Source organism: Amphibalanus amphitrite, unplaced genomic scaffold (assembly GCF_019059575.1).
Source record: "Amphibalanus amphitrite isolate SeventyFive unplaced genomic scaffold, NRLGWU_Aamphi_draft 000696F_arrow, whole genome shotgun sequence".
NCBI lineage: Eukaryota > Metazoa > Arthropoda > Thecostraca > Balanomorpha > Balanidae > Amphibalanus > Amphibalanus amphitrite.
This window is the reverse complement of record NW_024882190.1, coordinates 26,918-50,029: the sequence shown is the minus strand read 5'-3', so window position 1 is coordinate 50,029 and position 23,112 is coordinate 26,918. Positions and strand designations below refer to the sequence as shown.

General features: G+C 48.4%; 1 protein-coding gene and 1 long non-coding RNA gene across 19 annotated transcripts; both read right to left on the bottom strand.

Moving 5' to 3' along the window:
- Positions 1-264: 264 nt before the first annotated feature.
- LOC122364758 (DET1- and DDB1-associated protein 1-like) lies at positions 265-22,997 on the bottom strand. 18 transcript variants are annotated; one of them, XM_043335458.1, is made up of 5 exons: positions 22,953-22,997; positions 22,433-22,664; positions 19,791-19,935; positions 2,405-2,466; positions 265-1,344 (listed from the first exon to the last, which is right to left on the bottom strand). In XM_043335458.1, the coding sequence occupies exons 2-5, from the start codon at positions 22,490-22,492 to the stop codon at positions 1,240-1,242; spliced, it is 372 nt and encodes a 123-aa protein (XP_043191393.1). In that variant the 5' UTR covers positions 22,493-22,664; positions 22,953-22,997; the 3' UTR covers positions 265-1,239. The 18 variants fall into 18 exon arrangements, with proteins under 18 accessions (XP_043191393.1, XP_043191400.1, XP_043191408.1 ...); XM_043335465.1 differs by having other exon boundaries at positions 22,433-22,573; positions 22,953-22,973; XM_043335473.1 differs by having other exon boundaries at positions 22,433-22,498; positions 22,953-22,972.
- Positions 6,862-7,835, bottom strand: LOC122364761. The gene is made up of 2 exons (XR_006253626.1): positions 7,470-7,835; positions 6,862-7,152 (listed from the first exon to the last, which is right to left on the bottom strand). It is a non-coding gene; the product is annotated as an uncharacterized LOC122364761 (long non-coding RNA).
- Positions 22,998-23,112: the final 115 nt, after the last annotated feature.

Genomic DNA, 23,112 nt, shown 5'->3' with positions numbered 1-23,112 from the left:
AATTACGTCACTTATCAGCAAGTTTTGGTGTCAAGCGGTCGTTCCGACACTTTTGGAGCCGGTAGTTGCCAAAGGCAGGCGCCGGCCGGAGGCGAGAGGCCACCTAAACAGTGAGGAAGTCTAGGGAGCTAGCAAGTGAGATACACAACACATGACCTTCCCAGCATCAGCTCCATTCGAGTGCAGACGGTAGCACGACCTTTCCGGAATGTCAGGAGCGAAGTCGATACATTTAGTGTTCTAGAACTATCAATAAATAATATCTTCTCCAGACGTCATTTGTATTTGTGTCGGATGTCTTAAGAAAACGCATCGAAGTAAGGACATACGACGGAGTTCACACCAATGCCTACATTATTCGCGAGTCCATTCTGGTGTTCCCCTTTCAGCCTCAACAAAACACACCTATCTATGCAAACACCAGTCGAACATCAGACACCTTTCACGGCGTGGACAGGAGCGTGACCTGTCATAGTCCCACAGGATTTCATCGACGCCTGCACCAACACGAGTAAGCACATCCCATCAGCCGCAAGCACTCGTTCTCTCCAGATACCGCGGTTCTCAGTAGGAGGACCCTCACCGCCCATCACAGCACTTGGGCTGGCGCCGCCAGACATATCGCGACCACCATCGGAGTGTGTTCGGATACATTACTTTCTGTCCAGCAAGTGTACGGCGACAGCAATATCAAAGCGGTTACACTGCGGCGTCGGACACCGAGCACGAATCGAAGTGTTTCATATCGACGGCGGCAGAACACATTGTGCGTTGGATCGGGCAAGCGTCGCGGGCACAACGCGAAGTTTCCGGCGGGCACAGCGGACATGGTTGGACACATGCGACGGCCCTGAACGCGGAGTGGAATCGCCAGTTATTACCGAACGGAGCAGACCGACGCAGGACACACAGCGAGAAAAAAATCAGGCAAGCGGGCGATGACAGAAAACTGAGGCACGCACGGAACTTTGAACGACGTCGCCGGTGGTCACCGAACAGCCGTTTAGCGCGGTTAGTGACCCGGATCCGACCCGACGCTGTTAGCGTTGCGTACACATCAGATCACCTCAGCAGCCGCCACGAACTCAGAATCGACACAACACAGATGCCCCGACCACAGGGGCAACTCAGTCCGCATCGACACAACAAACGCTCCGGCGACGGAGTCAAGTCCTCAATGTCGCCACGGCTCGGAGCGGAACGCACAACACAGAGCACGGCCTGGCTCGCCGTGCGGGACTAGGGTGAGGGGTCGCTGCGCTCTGTGCGTGGCCGTTTCCTCGCCGATGCGCCCTCCTCGCCATCAGTGGTGCCGGCACCGCGCTTCTTGCTCTGATCTTGCAGCTGTGGAGGGTAGAGGAGAGGGACGATTAGCTACTGTGATTGTTGTTTGGCTGGGCAACTTTTTCTATTACGGCCAGTCATGGTAAGCACCAAGGTAATGGATAAGGAAACATGGCAACGCCCTAGTCTTGCCGTTCGTCCGTCAGATCAGGCTTACAGTCCCGAACCATGGTAGGCTCACGGCATGTTTGCAGCATGAATCATTATGGTCGAATCAAAGTCACGAAAGGTCTGAGTCAAGTTCTGTATCCCAACCGAGGTACGGCTGAGAGGTTACAAGCACTCAGGTGTCACGGATAGCTCACGGTCTGTTCAAAGGTCACACTGGGGGGTCATCGCTGGGCCTCAGCTCGGCCAGTGACCGGCTGCAAACACCACCTCGCCACCAGCACAGTTCGGCCGGCTCCGAGCCACCATCAATCATTAAAACGCTGCCAGGAACGCAGCGACCCCCGGGGGATTTCGGAGAAATTCTGTCAAGATATCTATTATCTTGACGACTAATATTAATGGTTTCTCGACTCAAAGTCGCCCGCGAGACAGAGAAGAAATTCGTGGGGCACGCAAAGCCTGGAAATAGTCGGCTTAGCGCTGCGCCCGGGCCCGCAGTGTACTGACAGTCCACACGTGCTGGGGGGAGGCGGAATAATTCATATGACCCGATACGGCATCAGACCGAGACGACCGTCCCACAACGTTATCAGACCAGATCCATGCAGAGCAGCGAACAAATGTGTCGCTATCCAATGCTAGAAGTTGTAACGGGCTGCGGGGAATATCAACGGCCAGTCTCTGACGCAAGCTGCTCAGCAACTGATACCATGACAGACGGTTGTCCACGATGTCAGGACACTATGCATCTGCTTTGAAAGCTACGATTGATTGATTAAATATTTACACGCCAGCTAATGCGTTCTCGTCGGCTAATGCACATCGTATTATGTATCGCATACCATAAATGTATTGTCAGAAGTCATCGGCTCAAACAATCTAGTTGTCAAAAAAGAACGATCTGAAAACATTTATTTAGCCCAATGTCTTGTGCTAAGATCACACTCACCTTCTTTTCCCAGCGCCAGTGCAGGTAGCGGAGCAGAATGTTGGTCTTTTCCGTAACAATCACTGAAAAAGGCGGCATCATGTTAGCTAGAGTCACGACCACCGTTGGGCCCACAGTGACATCCTAACATGTGGGACAAACGAACCACAAAGTAACGTTGGCAAGGTAGCGTAATGGATTCACCCGAGCTTAACTCCTGTCTAAGTAGTCACTCTACCCACGGCTTCCGGTACAGCGGTGAACACAGCACACAGAGCGCAGGAAGGTGTCAGACTCGGCAAATCCGTCCCGGGTTGCAACTGCACCATAACAACACGGGCTTATCGTCTTTCACGGTACACTGGTCGACACCGGACAGACAGCCGGGCGTGTCGGCGTCTGGAAATATAATCGACTTCGGAGCCGAATCACGAGCAAAAACCGTGGTATTTCCTCCCGACAACACAGGATGAGCGCCGTGCCGGAAAGCCGTGGCCGCGGCGGGAGTAGAAGTCGTGCGGCACAGCATCAGTTCAGGCGCGCACTACTGCTGCCATCTAGCGACGGGAGTTGGAAGCACCGACGGGAGTAGCACGGGTGCCGGCGCCGGTTCGTTGCTCTGCGCGTGACGGACTGGAGGGACCGAGTGTGCCTTATTTTAATAAGTATCGATCTGGTAGAATTACAACATATGTTAAAACGTTTGCATGGGTTCAAGCAATCCTTTTATTTGAGCGCATACGCTTAACTGGTAAATCCATAATCAAGTTAAGAAGGATTAACAAGTACAAGTACAATTGATCATTGTAACTGTGTTGTGTACCATTGCGTAATTGCATATCTGATTCGCCTTTAGCACCGGCGATCTTTCATTCAGGCAAGATATAAATGACGTCTAGCAAATCGGATTTACAGCACAATCGCTCGTTTGATGAGCCATAATTCATAGGAATGTATTCAATTAGATACATAAGGTTGAAACAATCAACATAAGCCGCTTGTTTAGTCATAGACTACTCATAGGTCATAGGTTAAATGTTAATTGGATGAATAGAATGGAGCAACCATTCATACACACAAATAGCAATGCAGCTTTTGTTGTGCATGACATTGGATAAAGACAACGTAGAGGGAAATATATCGTGACTTAAACCGTCAAGGTTAATCCAACACATCACTGACAGTATCAAGTAGACAATATTGAGCGACCGTTTTTTTTTTTTCAAGATAGCCATCTTATCTGTCATTAGCTAGTTCAGTAGCATTATTGGAGGCATACGGAGGCATAACATTATACAACGGCATCCAAAACACAGAAGACCCCATTAGCACGCGGTTTAACGCGCATGCCATCCCCGTTAACGACCCCAACAGGTCGGCTCCACACTGATTTCCCGCTGCTCGCCGCCGGAGCGCCGCGCACGGCCGAGACGGGGCCCCGGGGAGCACGGCCGGCCGAGGTCAGCTGTGATTTGCGTCACCGCAGAGAGGCTTTATTGGACACCAATCCAGTTAGCGGCGGGCGGCAATCAGCGCCTCTCCGGCCCGCGGCCGCCGGCCGGCACACAGGACGACTGGTCCAACGGGGCGGGCGGGTAGGTCAGTTTGGTCCAACGGGGCGGGATAGTAGGACAGTTTGGTCCAACTGGGCTGCCGGCCCACCGGCCGGGACGACTGGTCCAACGGGGCGGGAGGATAGGTCAGTTTGGTCCAACTGCGCGGGTGGATAGGCTCGTTTGGACCAACTGGATTTACCGTCCGGTCCGTCTGGTCCACCGGGGCAAGCTGCCCAGTCCGGTCCAACTGGGTAGACGACTGGGCCCGTCCGGTCCAACTGGGCCCACCATTCGGTTCGTCTGGTAACCCTGGACAGGCGGCTGGGTCAGTTTGGACCAACTGAGCAGACGGTTAGGTTCGTTTGGTTCGCACCGTTTGGTCTTACTGGGTCCGTCTGTTTTAACTGAGCAATGAGCATTGAGCAAGCTGCTCGGTGCCTTCAGGCGATCTGAGCCTTCTACACGGTTTGCCCCGTCCGGCGGACCGGTCGTTGCGTCCGATCTAAAACTGACATGAACACTCAGTTTGGGCTGGTCCAAATGAACCGTGCACTGAGTCGATCTGACTTTTCAATCAGTCGATACCAAAGTTCTTAATCTGTCCGATCCAGCTTTAGCCATGAAATACCAACGGCAGTGCAAGTCTCCTGACACACCCATTTAAATCAGTCTCATCAACATACAGGGTTCGCCAATCAGCATTTAGGTCCAAGCTGAACTATTATACATCCATACTGCATAGCCTTACAAATTTGATTGGAAGCGTTGCAGCCGATACGAACATCAAGTCCTCGGTCGGTACAACCATCACAGCTCATCGATAACGCTCAATAATGATTGCAGTTGTTGCAGCCAGTTTAAACTGCACGTGGTCGTTATACGTTACACGTTTCCATTACGTTACGTTACGTTACACGAGCGCAAGCTACCACCATCAGCCTTGACTGTCCACAGTCTCTACAAATATCGTGGGCAGCAACGGGATGGCCGGTGGACCGGCCGGCCGGCGGCCCATCTGCATGATATTGAACCCGGCGCCAGCCGCCGATCACCCAAACTTGGCGCTGCCACGGCCTTCCAGCCAACAGGCGACCGCATTGGGCCGCGATATTGAAAAACACCGGCAGCGTCCCGCCAACTGAGCGCCAGAAAAATGGGATATATTGGTCAGATTAGGATCGTATCAGTCAACGCACCTGCTTCTGATGTGAGCAGCGGCCTTGGCAACGATTCCACTAGCAGCGATGAAATAATAAATGAATAAATAAATGAGGAAATGAATACAGAAATAGGAGAATGAACCCATGAATCAAGATGACCGGCTAGATTCAGCGCAGCCTTTGCCAAACAGCGCTTTACGAATACCAAAGTCTGTCAGCATTACGCACATGAAATGAGGCTGTTTAACTTCAACCAATTTCAATGTCCAACATGAAACCATGAGCAACGAGCATGTTTCAAGTCCATAAGACTCGAGCCAATGACATTTCCTGTCGGATAAGCAGTTCAAGAAATTTTTAACAAGACTTGTGACATCACTAAATAAGAATAAGAAATCCGCTTAGTCCCATAACAATAGTTCTGATTTTGCCATAAAATCAATTACGCAGTGCTTCTACGAAGACCAAACGCTATTGAATAAATGAGAGGGGATGATACTGAAACATGAAGGGAGAAAAAAAAACATTACGTGATCCAGCTCAATGACACCAGACGCTATTGAGATAGAAGCATAACTCTGCTCGAGTTGCTGGACAGCCTCACAATTGCTAGCACTATAAGATGTGAAATGTGAATGTAAATGTGAACCTAGCAGAAAGGTGAACGACTTTATAACTTATTCGCGATGTCGTCCACGAGGCGTAATGATGAGCCCTAAATTTCGAACACTTGTGCGCACGCGTCCAAGACCTCGTCCCTCGGTTACCTGAGCCGTCTCGGCCACAAACCCCACCCAGCGCCGGTACCCCGCAGAGGTCAGCTCGGTCATTTCCTATGCATCTATCGACCACGGGCGGCCGCCCTGCCCTCCGGATAAGGGTCACATCAGCCGGCCCCGATCATGTTCGTGCCGTAGCGGCGTGGGCGGGCATCCATAACCGGGCAGATCGGCCCTCCGGCCGCCGATCGAGCCGCAATGAGGCGACGCGCCGCCGACGGACGACACATGAACGACGAGCGTGTCCGACGGCCCGGGCTGATCATGACCTGACGCAATCTGACCACACCCGGACCGTAACGTGACCTAGTTTTATCACAGGCCACGACCCGACTACGGGTTACGAGCGGCCCACACTCCCATTGCGAGCTGACCACGACCTCGTCGTGACATGGCCGCGACTTGATCAAAACCTGACCGCCACCTGACCACAATGTGACCATGACATGACAACTTGACCACAGGCTGACCGCAAAGGCTATTCACAACTTGAAGAACTTCAAGCTATGACTGTGACCTGACATCTTGACTACGGCCTGACCGAATTCTGCCTATGGATTAGGCAGACCTGACCCCGACCAGACTACGACCTGAGATAGTACCCAGATCGGCGCGCTAGGCGACCCACCAGGCCCGCCCCACCAGCACGTGATGTAATTCGCCGGAGGCCTGCGGCGAATGACCGGAGACTGACTATTACAATGCGCCGTTAACGCCCCGAGAATGGCCTCGTCTCATCATCCAACCACTTACGCTATCAGCGCGTGTAGTGGCACAACGCACCGGAGATTGACTGGGCCGCAAAACGCTCGCGCGCTGACTTTTGATGAGATTTCTCCAGAGTGAAGTTTTCAGGACATTGCTTGAATAGCCAGCGATTCACTAAGGCGGCTGAAGCAAATCTTCATCTTTTCAGAATCATCACAATAACCTCACCGTACCATTGTACCACTCGAAACATCAATATGAAAAGCAAGATAGATAACATGAACATATTATTATTTATTTCTATAATTCGCGTAGCTTTGATCAGAAATAAATTGTCACATTCGCAAAAAAAAGACAAGTGCGCCGGATACTTATTTCAATAATATTCCTGCCTCGCATCCGTTTAGAAGTGAGACAGAGGTGGCAGGACATATCCCGTGCCCTCTATGGCGGCGTTCGACCAGACAACCGCGGCATGGGAGGCATCAGGAACGCAATGAATGGCTCGTGCCGCGAGCCAACGGTATCTCGATCTGAAGTCAAGCCAGCGTAACCGCCACGGTCCACTGAGAAAACAACAAACAACAAAAACTCCTCCAATAACCCACAGCCATCGGTTCAACTTCCAAGGGAATTTATACGAAATAAAAAAGGAAAATAAGCAGAAACAATAAGCACAGCATTTCTGGATAAACATATTCTCGGTTCACAACTATCTTCGTACTTATGACTTGTTTGTCACGCAGATAGGTGCTATTGCTTGTGTAAGCAGCTCATAAAAGTTAATAGATGATAACGCGGAACATGTGATCGACGAACTGAGTAGTGAGTACACGCTCCGGCACGAGTCTCAATAACGACCCCCCCCCCCCCCAATATTCACTGAGTGTCTGCAGATTCCGGGCCACGCCGTATCATCATCCAGCCGATCGTTGTGGCCGGCCGCTGCTGACGGCCCATCAGACGCCGGTCGACCTCCCCAGAGGCCGCGGCCCGGCCGAGCGCTCGTTGGTAGGCCGTGAATTCACGCCCAGCGGCGCCTTCAGTGCCCGTGGTCGACAGCTGAGGGCGCATACCGTAGGAGCTGCGGGATCGTGAACGGCCGGCGGGACATCAGCGCCGCCGAAACCGCCTCAGGGGCGGATATCAGCCTGGTGATACCGGGTACATAATGATGAAGACCGAAAACTGTCGCGCAACGTTCAGAAAGTACACGGTGAACTGCTATTTAGAAAGACCGAGTCTGTCGGCTTGATGTGATACCTTGCCTGTGATGATATGCACACTTCTTCATTACAAATATGAGGTCTGCGTTGAAGTTGGTTTCATGGAGTTGCTAGCCTAATTGACAGTGCAACGACACGGAAAGCGCACGGGAAAAGGAGATAGCACAACCCCCTTACATTACCGTCGACTGCAACCTTTCCGAGTTACAGTCCGGTATCCTCGGCTGTTTTTCCTCAACGTCTTACCCAGTATCCAACTAATAGTCAAAACGGGGTGAAACATCACACAGTGCTCACATGTATCGTCTCCAACGCTGAGGCATCAGCAGTCAACACCGAGATAGCTATTCTGCTCGTTCGCGGTGCTCTTCATATGAGGAGAGAAATGGCTGCTGTTGGCAGGTATCAGACTTTGATTATAACCAAACTTTATCAGCACAGCGTCTAGCGTGTTGCGAACTCGTAACAACAAGGGCGGCATGCTTAAAAACTTGTTAATCACAGTCAAACTTTGCACAAATCTCCACTAGTAGTGCGTCGCTCTTGAAAAGTAAGCAAAACCTTGATAAGAAATCCAGGGCATCATTATCGTCGTAAAGAGGGCTCGCTACCAAGCACAATGTCTTTGTCCTATCCAAAACTTGTAAAATGTCCCTCTGAGTTGCATTACATTCCTGATCTGGGAGTAATCCGACATCAAGTCTACATAGAATCAGCGATGAAACGTTTATCATTTTCCTTTTAACCCTCGCCGGACCTATTGGTTTTCTACATACGCGCCGGCCGAGGGGGGGGGGGCGGGTACGACCCCCCCTCGCCGTTTCGCCCCTGGTGGAGCTAGCGCGTCGCGGAAAAAACGAGCGTGTGCGCCGTTACGAGACGCAGAGATTGGTACCCGATTTTAAGGTCCTAGGTCATCCGGTGACCTCTGAGGTCAGGTCAAGTGCCTCAGGGTACGGTTCAGTTTTTGGTGAATAACTTCGCAAAAAACGGCCGCAGAGCGCCGATTTTGGCAGCATCGTGTTCGCCTCGCTCAGGCGCGTCGAATGATATACTTTTTGTCCGGGTCAGGTCAACTTGGGGTGTTGACCTCAGGTCAAGGTCAGGTCAGCACCCCCAGGTCACGAAGTTGGTTGAAAGAGGTCATGTCGCATATCATTCGATTCGGCAGGCCTTCCTGAGTCCATTGGTGCCTTTCCCGACTCGCTAGCTCAATTTGATCAAGAGTTATTGACGAAAAACTAATTTGACCTCGATGACGTCATAAATGACGTCACGCAAGGTCAACATTGCAAAAGTGACGCATCTAACCTTGCAAGGAGTGCATCAAATCACGATTCTGTGTGCTTGAGATAGTTGGAGATCGTTCCCGGCGCCAGAATAGCAGTTTGAATTTTTCCCCATTGACTTATAATGGTGAGGTCACGAAAATGACCTGACCTCATATGACCTTTAGGAAAAATCCGAGATATACAAGTTGTGGGACACATAATGGATACTAGATCCTGCAAGTTTCATTTCCCTGTGACATCTCCTCTGGCAGTGAGGGCGTTGCGAAGTTGCGACATCTGAAGACCGTGCAGAGGTTCACTTATGACGTCATAGGTCAGTGACCTGACCTGACCCAAAAATGCGGTTGGTGTCAAAAGATCCGGCTTGGATCAAAGGTCAGGTATGCTAAGTTTCAGCTCTCTATCGCCAGCGTGTTCGGAGCTATCGCGAAAAAACCCTATGGGGGGGCGGCACCCGCCCCCCCCCCCTCGGCCGGCGAGGGTTAAGGTACCAGAAGAAAATATTTCTAACATCACTGTCAACCATTACAAAAGAAACCGATTACATTTTGTTGCGAGTCACATTACATTTGTACTATTGATAAGTCAAGAATAAGCCGCTCTTTTAGCCGAAAGCACCAACATTCAACGCCCACCTACTCCATGTAGCAGGGGTGTCGTTTTCCGAAAATGATTGGTAGGGCCCAAAGGCGGCGGCCGGCCACATGTGGCGGGGCTTAAAAGGTAGGGTACCCCCAAATCTGCCTTTCTCATCGGACTTCGGCCACTTATTTTTTTCGCCCTGGTCACTGACAAGACAAACCAAAATCTAAAAAAAAAGAAAGAAAACATTTTGGAAGTCTAGGTCCTCAACGAGCTCCATGCACAAAACGTGCAGTTAAATAGGCAGTTATAATAGTGTCGGAGGAATGCACGCCATTCTGAAAGAGGCCCACGCCGACTTAAAAGCACGGCTGTGCTGAAAGGGGCCAGGGACGGTTTTGATGGCCCAAGCCGAATGAAAAAGACGGCTACGGGGCCAGGAACGGCTTTGAAGGCCCACGCCAATCGCAGGGTTCGACAGCTAACGAGGTCTCGAAACACCACGATAGTTAGAAAGACCTGCTTGCCAAAATAAAAGGATGACGGTACAAGCCGGCATTCAGAAAGTTACATGCCCGACCATGAAGAAGCAGAGAGATACGTCATCGACTTATTAGACAAAAAAGTTCATTTATTCAAATAACCACCGCTAAGACAAACACATTTCGCGCAGCGCTTCGGCCTTCGGGAGAGCCCTCAAAGTCTCCATAATCAATTGGGTTTTGGACCCATCCCACGTCCAAGACGGCTGCTTTAGTCTCCCTGCAGTCAGCGAAGCTGCCACTGCTAATTTCCTTATGTTGGGGAAGAGGTGGCAACCAGAGGGTGCAGGGTTCGGAAAAAAGTGGATGCGACAACAACTCGAAGCCACATTTCATCACTTAACTTATCGTCACCCCGCGCAAGTACGCAGGTGCGTGGCCGTGGATCAGTTGCACACTTTATGTCAGCTTCCCTATAGCCTCTCCTCGATGTCTATCGAATGGACGCACATCATCAATTGTGCGTCCCTGTTTTAGAAAGTTGACAAGCATAGCCCCGTCGGCATACCAAAATGTAACCACTGGGGCATTCCACGTCAAATCGAACAAAAATCGGCTGTTTTGCACCTTACCATCAGCGATTTCATTATAAATTTGTGAGCGAGTTCCTGTGTGGCACCGGACATTACATTGATGTTTTTTTGCACATTCTGACCACAGGTCTTCTAAATAAAGGGCATCCAATTTTTACAAAATGTTGCATCTTTATATTTTTGAGCGACCATAACTTTGGTTGTACTTGTTTGATTTGAATGAAATAAACCTTACTGTTTAGGTAATTTCTTAAGCATTTGTTTAGAATTGCACCTACTTAAATATATGACCTTGAAATTTGCTTAACTCTGTTCTTAAGCACAAATATTGAAATAGCAAAAAACACGTCACCTTCGATTTGGCTCATTTTCATATATTTTATTGCCTACCATATTCTTAACAACCTGTAAAAAAATTGGAGTGGGCCATTCATAAGTTTTGAAGAAAATTGCACATATGCAAACGTATGTTAGCACGCGCAGTGGAGGGGGAAGAGCGAATTTCGCCCATCCCTCCTGTTTTTCGCCAAAATCTCATAAGATTAATGCGAAATTAATTATGGCTACCTGTCAAGAATTGAATTGGACATCTCATCGTGCAAGCAATAAGAAAATCGGTTCACAACTGTTCTAGTAATAGCGGTGTAAAGTGAACATCCTGTCGCCGCAGCGACGCGGCGACTCGGCAGCCGGCGCCGACCGCTACGCGCCGCCTGAATTGTAGACTGTGCCGGGACGGAACGGAACGGTTCCGTCTTTACATGGCGCTCCCTACCGCTGATTACGTTCGATTCGCGTCAAATTTTGTGAGAAGACTAAGAAATGTACAGGCAATCTTATGGTAAAAGAATTTTGAAAATCGGTTGGTAAACAATTGAAATATGAACGTGTAAACACAAAATTGTGATTGCTGCGTTTCCCGCATCGGCCGAGCCCGCCTCAGCCGGCGACATGTTACTCTTAGCAGGCCTCTAACTGCCATATTTATTATTGGATTAACTAGAAATTCCCCATACATGCTAAAAAATGTATGTTCTTTCGTATAGTGAAGATCAAAAGACGTGAAGATATCGTTGCGTGATAATGTTTTCGTTGAATTTACTTAATGATGCATTTCCACACGGCTCAAAATTCACCGCAAAATACCGTTTGCCTGAGACACTTTTACTATGGAACGTGAATGCTTGACTACGATAACTATGCATTTCCGTTCTCGCAGAGTTTGGGATATCACTAATCAGCAATCATTCATTTCAGGAAGTGTACACAAGCAAGCATGTCTTGACTCTGTCTTTCAAGGTCACGCGCGGTTGCGTGATGTTGATGCATGAAAACGGCGTTTGCCGCGAAAGTTATGAATGGTCCACTCCAATTTTTTCACAGATGGTTAGGAACATTGTGACGGACATAATATGTAAAAATTACCCAAATCGAAAGTGACGTGTTTTTTGCTATTTAAATTTTTCTGTTTTAATTCAAGGTCAAATGCATTTCAAGGTCACTTCAATTTAATTTTATAATTAAAAATCAAAGCCTTATCAATTGCCTATAAGACCCTGTTAATATCATTTTGATACCAGAAAAGGAACCAGAGTTATAGCCATTTAAAAAACTGATGTGTGGCATTTTTCGCTATATTCGATGACCTATATCTCAGCGATACGTTATCAAATTTCGAAAATATTATACGTAACTCAGTTTTGAACCATGCCCAGTCTGCCTACAAATTTTCAGAAAAATCGAAGGGGATGACGGATTTCGGTGTTTGATTTGACGTGGAATGCCCCCACTATCACTTTGCCGACTAACTTCAACTCGTACCACTCATTTGGTGGCCGTTACTCGGTGTGCACTGTGCTTCCACTTGCGCAACTCGGCACGGTGTCCCTTAGTGTCAACGTGTGACGCCCACAATTCCTTTACGGTGACAAGTCAATGATATCTTCTAGATATTCGATAAGGGGCCAAACACCCCGCTAAGCCTCCTTTCGAGCTTGCCTTTTCTCTGCAGTGTCAGCAAATGGGGGATACATCTTGCAGAGATCTTAAACATAGCATGATAGATTCCAGTGGCGTAGCCAAGTGGGGGGGGGGGGCACAGGGGGCGCCTGCCCCTCCCATCGGGTCCAGGGGGCCCTTCGGGTCCCTGCGGCGCCAATCGGCCGCTGAGGGTCCACGCTGGCCATATTTCGTCTCAAAGGGACCCCGTCAGAGCATCTCATCTCAAGTGGCGTATTAAGATCTTCGTAAGTGCCCCACGCCGGCTTCTTAGAGCCCTTGTCACCAGTTAAGGCCCTAAGAGGCCGCCAAGGGCCCCTTACCAGCCTGCCCCTCACGGTCTCTGAGAATCTCTTGCTGGCCTCTGAGGTGGCCTTGGCTCTGAGGGCGCATTGGTGGCCTCGGCTCTGAGGGCCTATTGGTGACCTCTGAGGGCCCTTACCGGCCTATTAGGAGCCGGCTCTACGAGCTGCATGCCCGCCTGTGATGGTCCAACACCAATTCTCTTAGGGCCCCAATAACTGTGAGGAGTGCCTCTGATAGCCCACACCGGCGTTTCTGAGAGCCCACGCCGGCGTTTCTGAGGCCCCTTCTCCCCCAGTTCTGAGGGTCTTCATCAGAGGCTCCTAAGGCCCTACACCAGCGACTCTGACGGCTCCACTGAGTCCACACTGGTGACTCTGAGGGTCCCAGTGGCGTCTGAGAATACTATTCCGGTCTAAAGGGACCCCCTCGGCGCTCCTGAAGGCACCACCGACCTCTGAGGTCCCCTTGTCGTCCTATGAAGGGCCCGCACCAGCACTCAGCTCAGCAGCTCTAAGGGTCCCACGCATATCTGTGATGGCCATAAACCAGTCTATCTGAGGGCCCCGAAACGGCGCTTAAGAGGGCCCTCACCGGCGACTGTGCAGGTCCCACTCCGGCGCCTCTGAAAGCCCCACACATATGCATCTGACGGACACCCACCAGTGACTTTTGCGTGGCCCACACGGGCAATTCTGAGGATCCCACCGGAGTCTGAGAGTACCGTGCCGTTCTCTAAGGACCCCACTGAACTTCTGAAGGTGCTGCCGGCCTCTGAAGACCCTTTGCCGGCCTGAGGAGTGAGGACACCTTGCCGTTCCCTAAGAATCCCCTGCCGGCTTGCGAAGGGTTCGCGACAGCAGCTCCTACGGCCCACAGGCCACACACATCTGTGACGAATGTACATATATGCTTATTTGCTTATCTGTTTATTTTGATTTTTTTACCAAGTGACAAAAGATTGGTAGAGCTCAGCGAACACTGGTAGGGCCCAAATAAACATTGGTAGGGCTCGGGCCCTACCAGGCCTATACAAAACGACGCCCCTGCCATGTAGATTGCTCTGCTGGAATAAGCTATCAATCTCTATCACAAGCGGTTACCGTTATATTGCCAGGTCACCGCCAAAATGTCAGAGCAGACGAGTTTCAAAGCGTCCGGAACAGGCCTTTAATATAAAGCACGGGCCTCGTTTCGCGCTGCGGTCACCGTTACCATATGAGGCCGCCAGGGCCAATCTAGCCGGTGCTATTCAATACGCAGTTAAGCGACAGCTGCTATGCGGGCAGGGCTGCCCGACGCAGCTGAACGCTAACGCCCCTGAGCCAATCCGCCACCGCGTCGGCCGCAGGAGGGCCGAATGCTGCCATCGCAACGATTATCGCCTGGCTGAATGACGCCATCGCAGCAAGTCTCGCTACTGTCATCGCAGCTAGATCCGCCTGGCTGAATACCTATTGTTACTGCGACCCTTATCACCTGAATGAATGCTGTCATTACAGTCAGCACTGCCTAGCTGAATTAATCCATCGCCTGACTGATTAAAGCCATCGCAGCCAGCATCACCCGTCGGAACGAAGCCATCGCATTCACTAGTAGCAGGTTGAACGCTGCCATCACGTCCAGCATTGAGTGTCTGAATGCTGCCTTCGCAACAATTGCCGCCTGGCTGAATGAAGCCATCGCCTGGCTGAATGCTGTCATTGCATTCAGCACTGCTTTGCTGAATGAAACCATCGCCTGACTGAGCCATCGTATCAAGTTTCGACTATTGAATGCTGGTATCGCACTCAGCATCGACCACTGAATCTGCCATCGCACCCAGTAGCGTTTACTGAGTGTCACCATTGTCATCTCACCCACACATATAATCGGGAAGCAGAGTGCTGATGTCAAGTTTGGCTCATGCTGAGCCACCCATAAATCCACATCTCAGCCAAAGGCCGCCAGACCGATGTAATAGCTAATTTCACATTTACAACCATAGGCGATTCAGTGGGTGAAATAACATTTCCAAGAACGCCATATCTAGAAAGCAATATTCTCAGATTGCATTGTGAAGTCCCGATCCCACAAATGCACCACTAAGAAACAGATAGGAAAAGCGAGAGAACCCAGTTTTGTCAAAGATAGTCCGCAGAAAGCCGTCAAAATGGCACAACGCCAAAAGCGTCAAGGAGCAATAAAGTTATCGCTGCTGAAACAGGAAAATCAGCTCTGAAAATTCGGAGCGTGCATGACACAGGCCACTGTTAAGCCACAATCAATATACTTGGCAACATACCATACTTCAACCGGGAACCCAAACCCTTAATTACCCCGTTTCAAAGCAACACTTAAATTCAACCTATCCATACACAGGTCTATGACCTATCATATTCGAAGGCAGGCGTTGAATCGAAACTAATGTTACGACTAAATGACTGCTCGTTGGCGCTTATTTTCAGGATTCTCGCCGGCAGAACAGCAGCTCATCTGCCTTTGTCCTAACGGCTACTCTAAAACGTGCATATAATTATCTCAATTCAGAGGCAGCTGCAGTCGTGTCATCCGCTCGGGTGAAGTGCGGAAGCCTGTCAGATTCAAGACTCAGCGTGACTGCTTACGAGCCCGATACCCATGGGAGGTTCCTAACAGATGGAAGAGTCTCGGAAACCAAAAAACTCAGGAGGGGCTCCTCGCCGGCCCAACTATAAAGCAGGGACATCTCGCAGGGCCGATTCTCCTCTCGCGCCGGGGGCGTTTCACAGTCCTGATTCTCACGCGGGGGCGTCACCAGGCGGTGACTAATCGCCGGAATCACTCGACGGTCGGCCGCACCGCGCCGGGGGCAACGCGTCTTAGGTAAGATCGAACTCCAATGATGATTATTGGGATTTCAGGCAACGAGACAGCATCGGCCATTGGGGCCTTTGCATTGAGTTCTGCATAGCATAGCATGTAGGTATCCTCCAACAGAAGGCCCGAAGGCCGTGAATACAGGGGTGTTAAAGCCTTGCGGCACAGCATCACTTCAGGCGCACACGCTGCTGCCATCTAGTGATGGGAGTTAGAAACACGTTTCGCCAGTGAAAGACAGATAGTGGCGATTTGCGGACTGAATATTGACGTAAACAACGATTGCAATTAATTCGTTCTCATCACCAACGAGCAATCATTCAGAAAGGACACATATGAGCCCTTGCGAATCGGATTTACGGTAAACTCACCCAATTGGTGATTACCCAATGGAGCCATAGCGGCATGCTGGCTGCAATTTAACGCACGACCAACTATAATCAGTATCATCCTGCTTAAGTGTGTGTGTGGGGGGGGGGACATTTTGGCAACAGTCCTCATTTGAACGTGTTGTGGAAAATAAAAACATGGTACTGCAAAAAAGGCATAGGTCATCGGAAAATTTACATCTTCCGTCAAAAGCTTCTCGCGAGGTCGGGTTATCAGGTCAGTAGTACCCGAGCTTCTAAAAAGTTAAGGATCGTGCCACTCCTGGAAATTAATTTGAAAATGAAACTGTGTGCATTTGCTGATAGTATAAAGGAGGTGGGATGATATGCTGAACTATTATGGTCATCCCGGCCTAAGGCAGAATTGATTTTTTAAAAAATGGGCACTGGGCAGATGACAACTCAGCAACTCCATACCTATAATTGTCAAAACTGTAAAACACATTACGAGCACTGGCTGCACATCACTTCCTGGGTAGCGATGCATCACATTTATAACTAAGCTCAGTTCCACAGAATACATCAGCCGCTCAGCACAACCACGGAATATATAGTCTACGACATGGAATGGACAAGATCGAGATTTCCTGTAACTGCCGAGTTTTTGGCGACCTGATGATTTAGTCGTGCGGATTCGCTGTGGTTACTTCCTTTACGAGGATGAAAGTATAGTTGCCAGACCGATAACTAATAGGGGAAGGTGGGGCATAACGGGGCGTCGGGGTACCGGGGCAATATGAGAAGGTGCATTTTATTCTAATCAGGTGTTGCTGTCTGGAATCACTTCTGACAATTCAAACTTCGCTCGTTTGCCGCCCTTTTCCTGTGGACGCCGGCGGGAGGCGGCGTTGCTGAGGATGGTGGGTAAGGTTTTTTCATGGTGCTGATGTATTTTTCAACATTCGTTTGGTAACTTCCTAGGTGAAAATCCGTTCGAGTAGGTTTGTCATAGTCAGTGAAAGCAATGACTCTCGTCCTAGCCAACATTTCGCTGCGATAGAAAGTTGCCGGCTGTTTTGATAAACATGAACGATCCTGCTCTATTGCCAATGTCCTTCGGGGGTTAAAACGGGTTTCCGGTAGAGGCGATATGGGGTGGTGAATTTTACCACATTTTACCACATTTACCCCATTTACGTGCCCAGAAGTGCTTTTTTGTTACAGTTAAAACTAGTTGCCTTTATTGGCCCACTCACGTTTCATGAATGCATTTAGATGAGGGGTTGTGTTAAACGTTTCAAACGTTGTCATAATGTTTCTTCATTATAAGTAGGTACACAGGCACCGTGTATGTGCCTAATATATATTTTTGCCGAGATAAACTCTTTCATTTTCAGTAGCTTGGATCTTGGTTTAAGCGGCGAGTGCACAGGAACGTGCACCCAGCAGCCTGACACAAGTCCCAGATTTTCACCACGCCTTTTATCGTTTGTCGCAGTCCTCGAATGGAGTCGATGCTGGCGCCGCCACCGTCAGTCCACCGCTGCAGCCAGGCGTCGCTCTCCTGAAGAAACTGCATGTGTTCTCCCGCCGTTGCTGGATGGAGGCTGGATATCGCGCGTCGCTTTGAGCAGGGGTCGAACCGGGCGGAAGAGTTTAGCACATCGAGCAGGTCGTTGAGGCGCAGCAGGAGAGTAGCAGTCGGGAGTGCAGTGCGCGGGAGCTTGCCGTGGGTCGCATGCAATGTGATTGCTGCTGCTACTGTCCGGCTCATCACCTGTAGGGCATAGCTGACTTTCATTTTTCAAAGCTGTTTGGCCTGATGTGTTTCTGGCTTAGTTTTGGAGCAGCCCGTGGGAAAGAAGCGCATTCCAGTGCGTAGAGTGTTTCTAAATGACTCCAAGAGGCTACTTCACCGTCTACTTCAATATCGTATTTCATTAATGCATTTCGTATGCATTTGAAGATGTGAGGCACGTCATACAGAGCAGCAACCTCGTGCCTGTCCACGGTGAACAAGCCGGTTTCCGCAGCTCCGAGCAGTCTGTAGGTTGCCTGGTTGTTCTTTGACATGTCACAAGTTGTAGCTAGCACAGTGAATCCCGCTGTTGTTACACGTTGGACACACTGTGTTAACAGCTGCTGCTGCACAACGGCCTTGGTCGTTCCGTAACTCAGAAAGAAACCGATGGGCTGTTTCCAGCGTTTGGTGACACTGACGCCCCGCACCATCATGACCAAGGCGTGGTCGGCGCAGGCATTGGCGCGGCAGAGAGAGCCATGATCAGTGAAGCCCTCGATGACGTCATCACCCCGCTGGTAGGCCAACCTTGGTTTCAGCTGCATTTCGTCGAACGAAATGATGCGCAGCTTGTCCTTGGCACTTGCTCCGGCGAACTTCTCTTTTAGGAGAGCCAAGATACTGATAGCGTCATGAAAGCCAGGTCGCATCTGTATTTTTTCCATCTTCCTCCGCAGAGTTCGAGGATGGGGAAGGACGTACCGTTTTTGTAGGAACCGATACGCCCTGGGACCAAGGCTATATATAGTCCTGGGACCCTGAAAGTAGAGCGCGAGTGCTCGCACTTCCTCATCTTCATCAAATTTTAGACGAATTTCATCGAATTTCATTTAATTTTAGACCAATGTTAAAACTCTAATGCAATGAATATGTATAAATGCTCCCGTAACAAAGTGTGCTAAAAGTTTCCAATAAAATATACGGTTACCATTTCGTCACAGTCACAACTTGACCCTTGAAAATGAAGACGAATCATTCGGACGATTGTTAAGAAAAAATGTATGAAATGTTAAGAAAATATATGAAAATGTAAACCACGTGGAAAGAAATTCATCCGCATCCTCCGGATCTCCGGATATTCATCCGGCAAAATCCTTGATTTTTGGTTACACACGTGGCAATGCTAATCGAAGCTCCTGTCCATTCCATGTCGTAGACTATATATTCCGTGGCACAACTACTGTCAGTAGTAAGTGGCATTGGCGACTGTCAACTTCTAGCCGGATACGGCATTGACGGGCCGCGTGCGACAGATATCTCGACAGCACTATCCGACATCAGACGAATGAAAAATAACACGGCTATATAATACACACAATGCACATGTAGACAGATCCAGCAGAGAGAAGAACATGTCGGTGGAGACCGCAAACATGACACGAGGCACGCCCGTATTCGAATATTTCCTTTTTTATCATGCGATATGTACGGATTTAATAGATTTCCCAGCATATATTTATTTTCATAAAGTTTTACCGTTGTATTTTGGTAGGGAACGTGATTTGATTTTCCAGCTAATCATTCTACAAGAATGGAATGATTAAACTATTCACATTAACATCATTTTAATTTTGGGGGGCACTATTGCAGATGGGCTTGATTTTATTATGATAGCCGAGGAAAATAAAATGTTCAACCAACTGCAGAACAGCACGGCTTCGTTCAAAGGCCAGGCAAACGAGAGGTAAGTAAAGGTAACGAGAGGTGCCGAGAGGTAAGCCCAGTATGCAGGGGAGAGGCTCGAGTGTGAGGGTTCTGACCTTGTTCCGATGGGTGATCCGTGGTGGGTAAGTAGATTGGAGCCTTCTTGCCGGACGACTTCGGACCGCTGTCAGCAGAAAACTTGGAAAAGTTCTTCGAGTCTCGGCATGGCAGTCCCCGCAGGAACTCGGGAATGTTTTGATTCTGCGAAGCATGCCGGGGGTTGTTAGTGTGCAACGCAGGCTCACACACAGAAAAGACGATGAATTGGACAAGCTTGCTGCAATCCTACTGCAACAATGCTTGGAATACAGTAAGCATGAAGCACATAATAAATAAACAAACATTCCATTATTTGAACAAATTGCAAGCTGCCAACATTCAGTATCTAATCTACCAAACAGGTAACTATTAATGCTTTATAAAATGTTTTGTACAGGAATCGGCTGTCTGTTCTCGAAAATTAGGAGTTGCAATAAAACCCACACCATTGTTGTCTTGGCATAATGTTTATTGCAATCCATACAAAAGGCTATTTGCAAAAACAAACATTAAAAAAAAGCTCTAAAACAGAGGGCAAAAACAAGAAAATCCACTCCAAAAAGAAGACAGTAACCACAATTATTGTTGCTGTGCTATGCTTCATTTAAAACTAAAGATGTTGTAAGATTTTAAAATGAGATAAATGGGTTGATAGACAAAAATGGTGTGACATGGCATCACTAAAATGGCATTATCTCAAAAAAAATTATGGACAAATAATTTTGCCATTTTCAGGGAACAAAAAAATGATAAGAGAAAGGTAGTGGAACTTTCACAATGTGAAGCTACATAGCACATTCAAGATATTTCAGGTCTATCATTGAAATAAATAAGCTCAGCACTCAGCAGGTCACATATTACTGGAAGAGGTTAAGATCTTTTTTGTTCCTATTATAGAGCACACCTAAGTAAAATGTTGTTGCAAAGACTGGGCTAGCATTTTTTACATTGACTTTTTCCTCCAAAGATAAATTCAAGTTTCAATCCTCTAACCACACATATTCAGGTGTCAAGTGGATTTCTGGACGAGTAAAAAATATGCATGCAATACAATGCTGTTCCTATTAAGGGTAAAAAAACCAACAGCTGTCTGAAAACCGAAATCATTGAACATATTCTGCACGCATATTGTTTTTATTGGAGAAAGCATGGTAACTTACTTACTTACGATGTACGAGAATTTTGAAGGCCCTTAGGCCTGTGGGACTCTGACTTATCGAGCTCCATGACGATATCACTGCCTCAGTCATTGGAGTGGATGGTGTAGAGGAGGTGGGACCAGTGGCGGTCGAGCCTGGACTTGAATTCGTTCAGGGATCGCGCTTCAACCACATGAGCAGGAAGAGCATTCCAGTCATTGACGACCCGGACGCTGTACGCATTTCGCCTCGATCGGGAAGACGCTCTCGGCTTCAACAGCTTCCAGGGGTGCCCTCTTGTAGAAGAGTCAGCCAACTCAAAGAATGACTCAGGATCGAGGTCAACACTCAACACCCCCATGAAAAAGTTGGTACGTCATAATCATGTCGCCGCGGCGCCTTCGATAATAGAGAGACGGGAGTTTCAGCGAGCGTAGTCGTTGGTCATATGGTAGGCTCCTCAGTGATGGGATCATCTTCGTTGCTCGTCTCTGGACACGCTCCACCTTTTGCTGGTCAGCGCGATTGAAGGGGCCCCATACGATGTTGCAGTACTCGAGGTGCGGTCGTACCAGGGTCTTATACAGAAGCGGTAGCGTGGTGGCGTCGATGCGTTCGAAGGACTTGTGAATCACCGCGAGCATCTGGGAGGCTCTGGATACCGCTGCAGCGGCTTGTTCACGAAACTTGAGGTCCTGATCGATTTGGACGCCTAGATCACGCGTCCAAACACCGGATGATCAAAAAAATTTGAGGCATTTGCCATTGCTGCAGTGCATGAACTGGAAAAAGATTCACCAATTTTAGCACATTACAGGAATACCAAGTAAATAGGTAGTGAAAATGGTATATGTTTATTTCAAACTGCACAGCAAAGCATATTAGCAGCAGAATGCAGTGCAATTTGGATCTTGAGGGACCTTTCTAGAGTATATGCCCCTCCAGTTTTTTAACACTCTTGGATAAACTAATGGTGACAAACCTAAAATAATGTATATATAGAATCAGTCAGGGGACTGGGGAGGTTTGGTCAATCCCCGTCATTTTTAGCACATGCCATTTTTGGCAACCATGTGCCAAAAATGGACGCTGGTGAAAACAGGGCGCCGGAGGGCAAATTAGTCACATGACATTTGGAACTTCTCCCCCTCCGTGGGCCTTCTACAATATGCTAAATGTCACGTGTTAATTTCACGAGCCTTGATCAAATCGCCCCAGGCGCCCTGTTTTCACCGTCGTTCCCAAAAATGACAATGCTATCAGCTATTTTTATCACTTCTCTTCGAAAATCAATGCTTATCTTTCCAAATCGTGATTTTTTTCGCTGAGGAGTGAAATCAGCTTCATCGGTCAAAAATAGCAGAATCGTTGCCATTTTTGGCACGTGTGACAAAAAAAGCATGTAGGTACGTACTAAAAATGACAACTTTTGACCAAACCTCCCCCAACTGGAATTGCATTTGTAAAAAACAGGATGAGGATATACCCAGAAAATTTGAAGTCATTACCAATTCACTTACCATATTGGAGCTGCTCGACCCAGCCTGGCTTCCACCAGCTTCAGTATTCTTTCCAGTCATGGTGGCCTATAAATTTGACAAAAATCTGACAAAAAGTCAAAGTGGCCAGACACAAATTTTGTAAAACAGTGGAAACTGAAACTGAAACCGGAAAAATTTGCCAGCTTTTAGCACAAAATCATATCAAAAGTGTCCTATAGAAACATAACGTATTTGCATGAAACTGGCAGGACTGAAAAATAATTTGAATTACTCCACTGTTTTATTGAGCGAAATGACAGTCTTGCTAGAAAATTATATCAATATGTAGAAAAGCACTACAGTTATTGAAATTGATCCTAGCCTCCTAGCTTACTGAAAGCCAAGCTCACACCACGAAAATTGCTTAACAGTAAATGACGTAGAATAGCCAAGTGAAAAATTTATGTTTTCTTCTCATGCCAAAATGACATTAAAATCAAACAATGCAGTGATTTTTATTCTTAGTCGCTCATTTTTTTGGGTGCAGTTATTTTTTTACATCTTAGTTTTTGTTTACGCGTTTTTAGACGTTTCTCGGCGCACTGTTGTTGAAGTTATACAGGCCTATTTTACAGCTATTTTTGATTCACAAAACTGCTGCAATTTTTATAACTTTTTTTTTGCATATTGGCATTTTGATGGAATTGGAATGCATTAAA

Coding starts and splice junctions, on each gene's coding strand:
- LOC122364758 (XM_043335458.1), bottom strand. CDS start 22,492: ATGACTGGAAAGAATACTGAAGCTGGTGGAAGCCAGGCTGGGTCGAGC. Junction 2,467..19,790: donor GGATCACCCATCGGAACAAG/GTCAGAACCCTC, acceptor CGCCTTTTTCAG/TGATTGTTACGGAAAAGACC. Junction 1,345..2,404: donor ACTGGCGCTGGGAAAAGAAG/GTGAGTGTGATC, acceptor TACCCTCCACAG/CTGCAAGATCAGAGCAAGAA.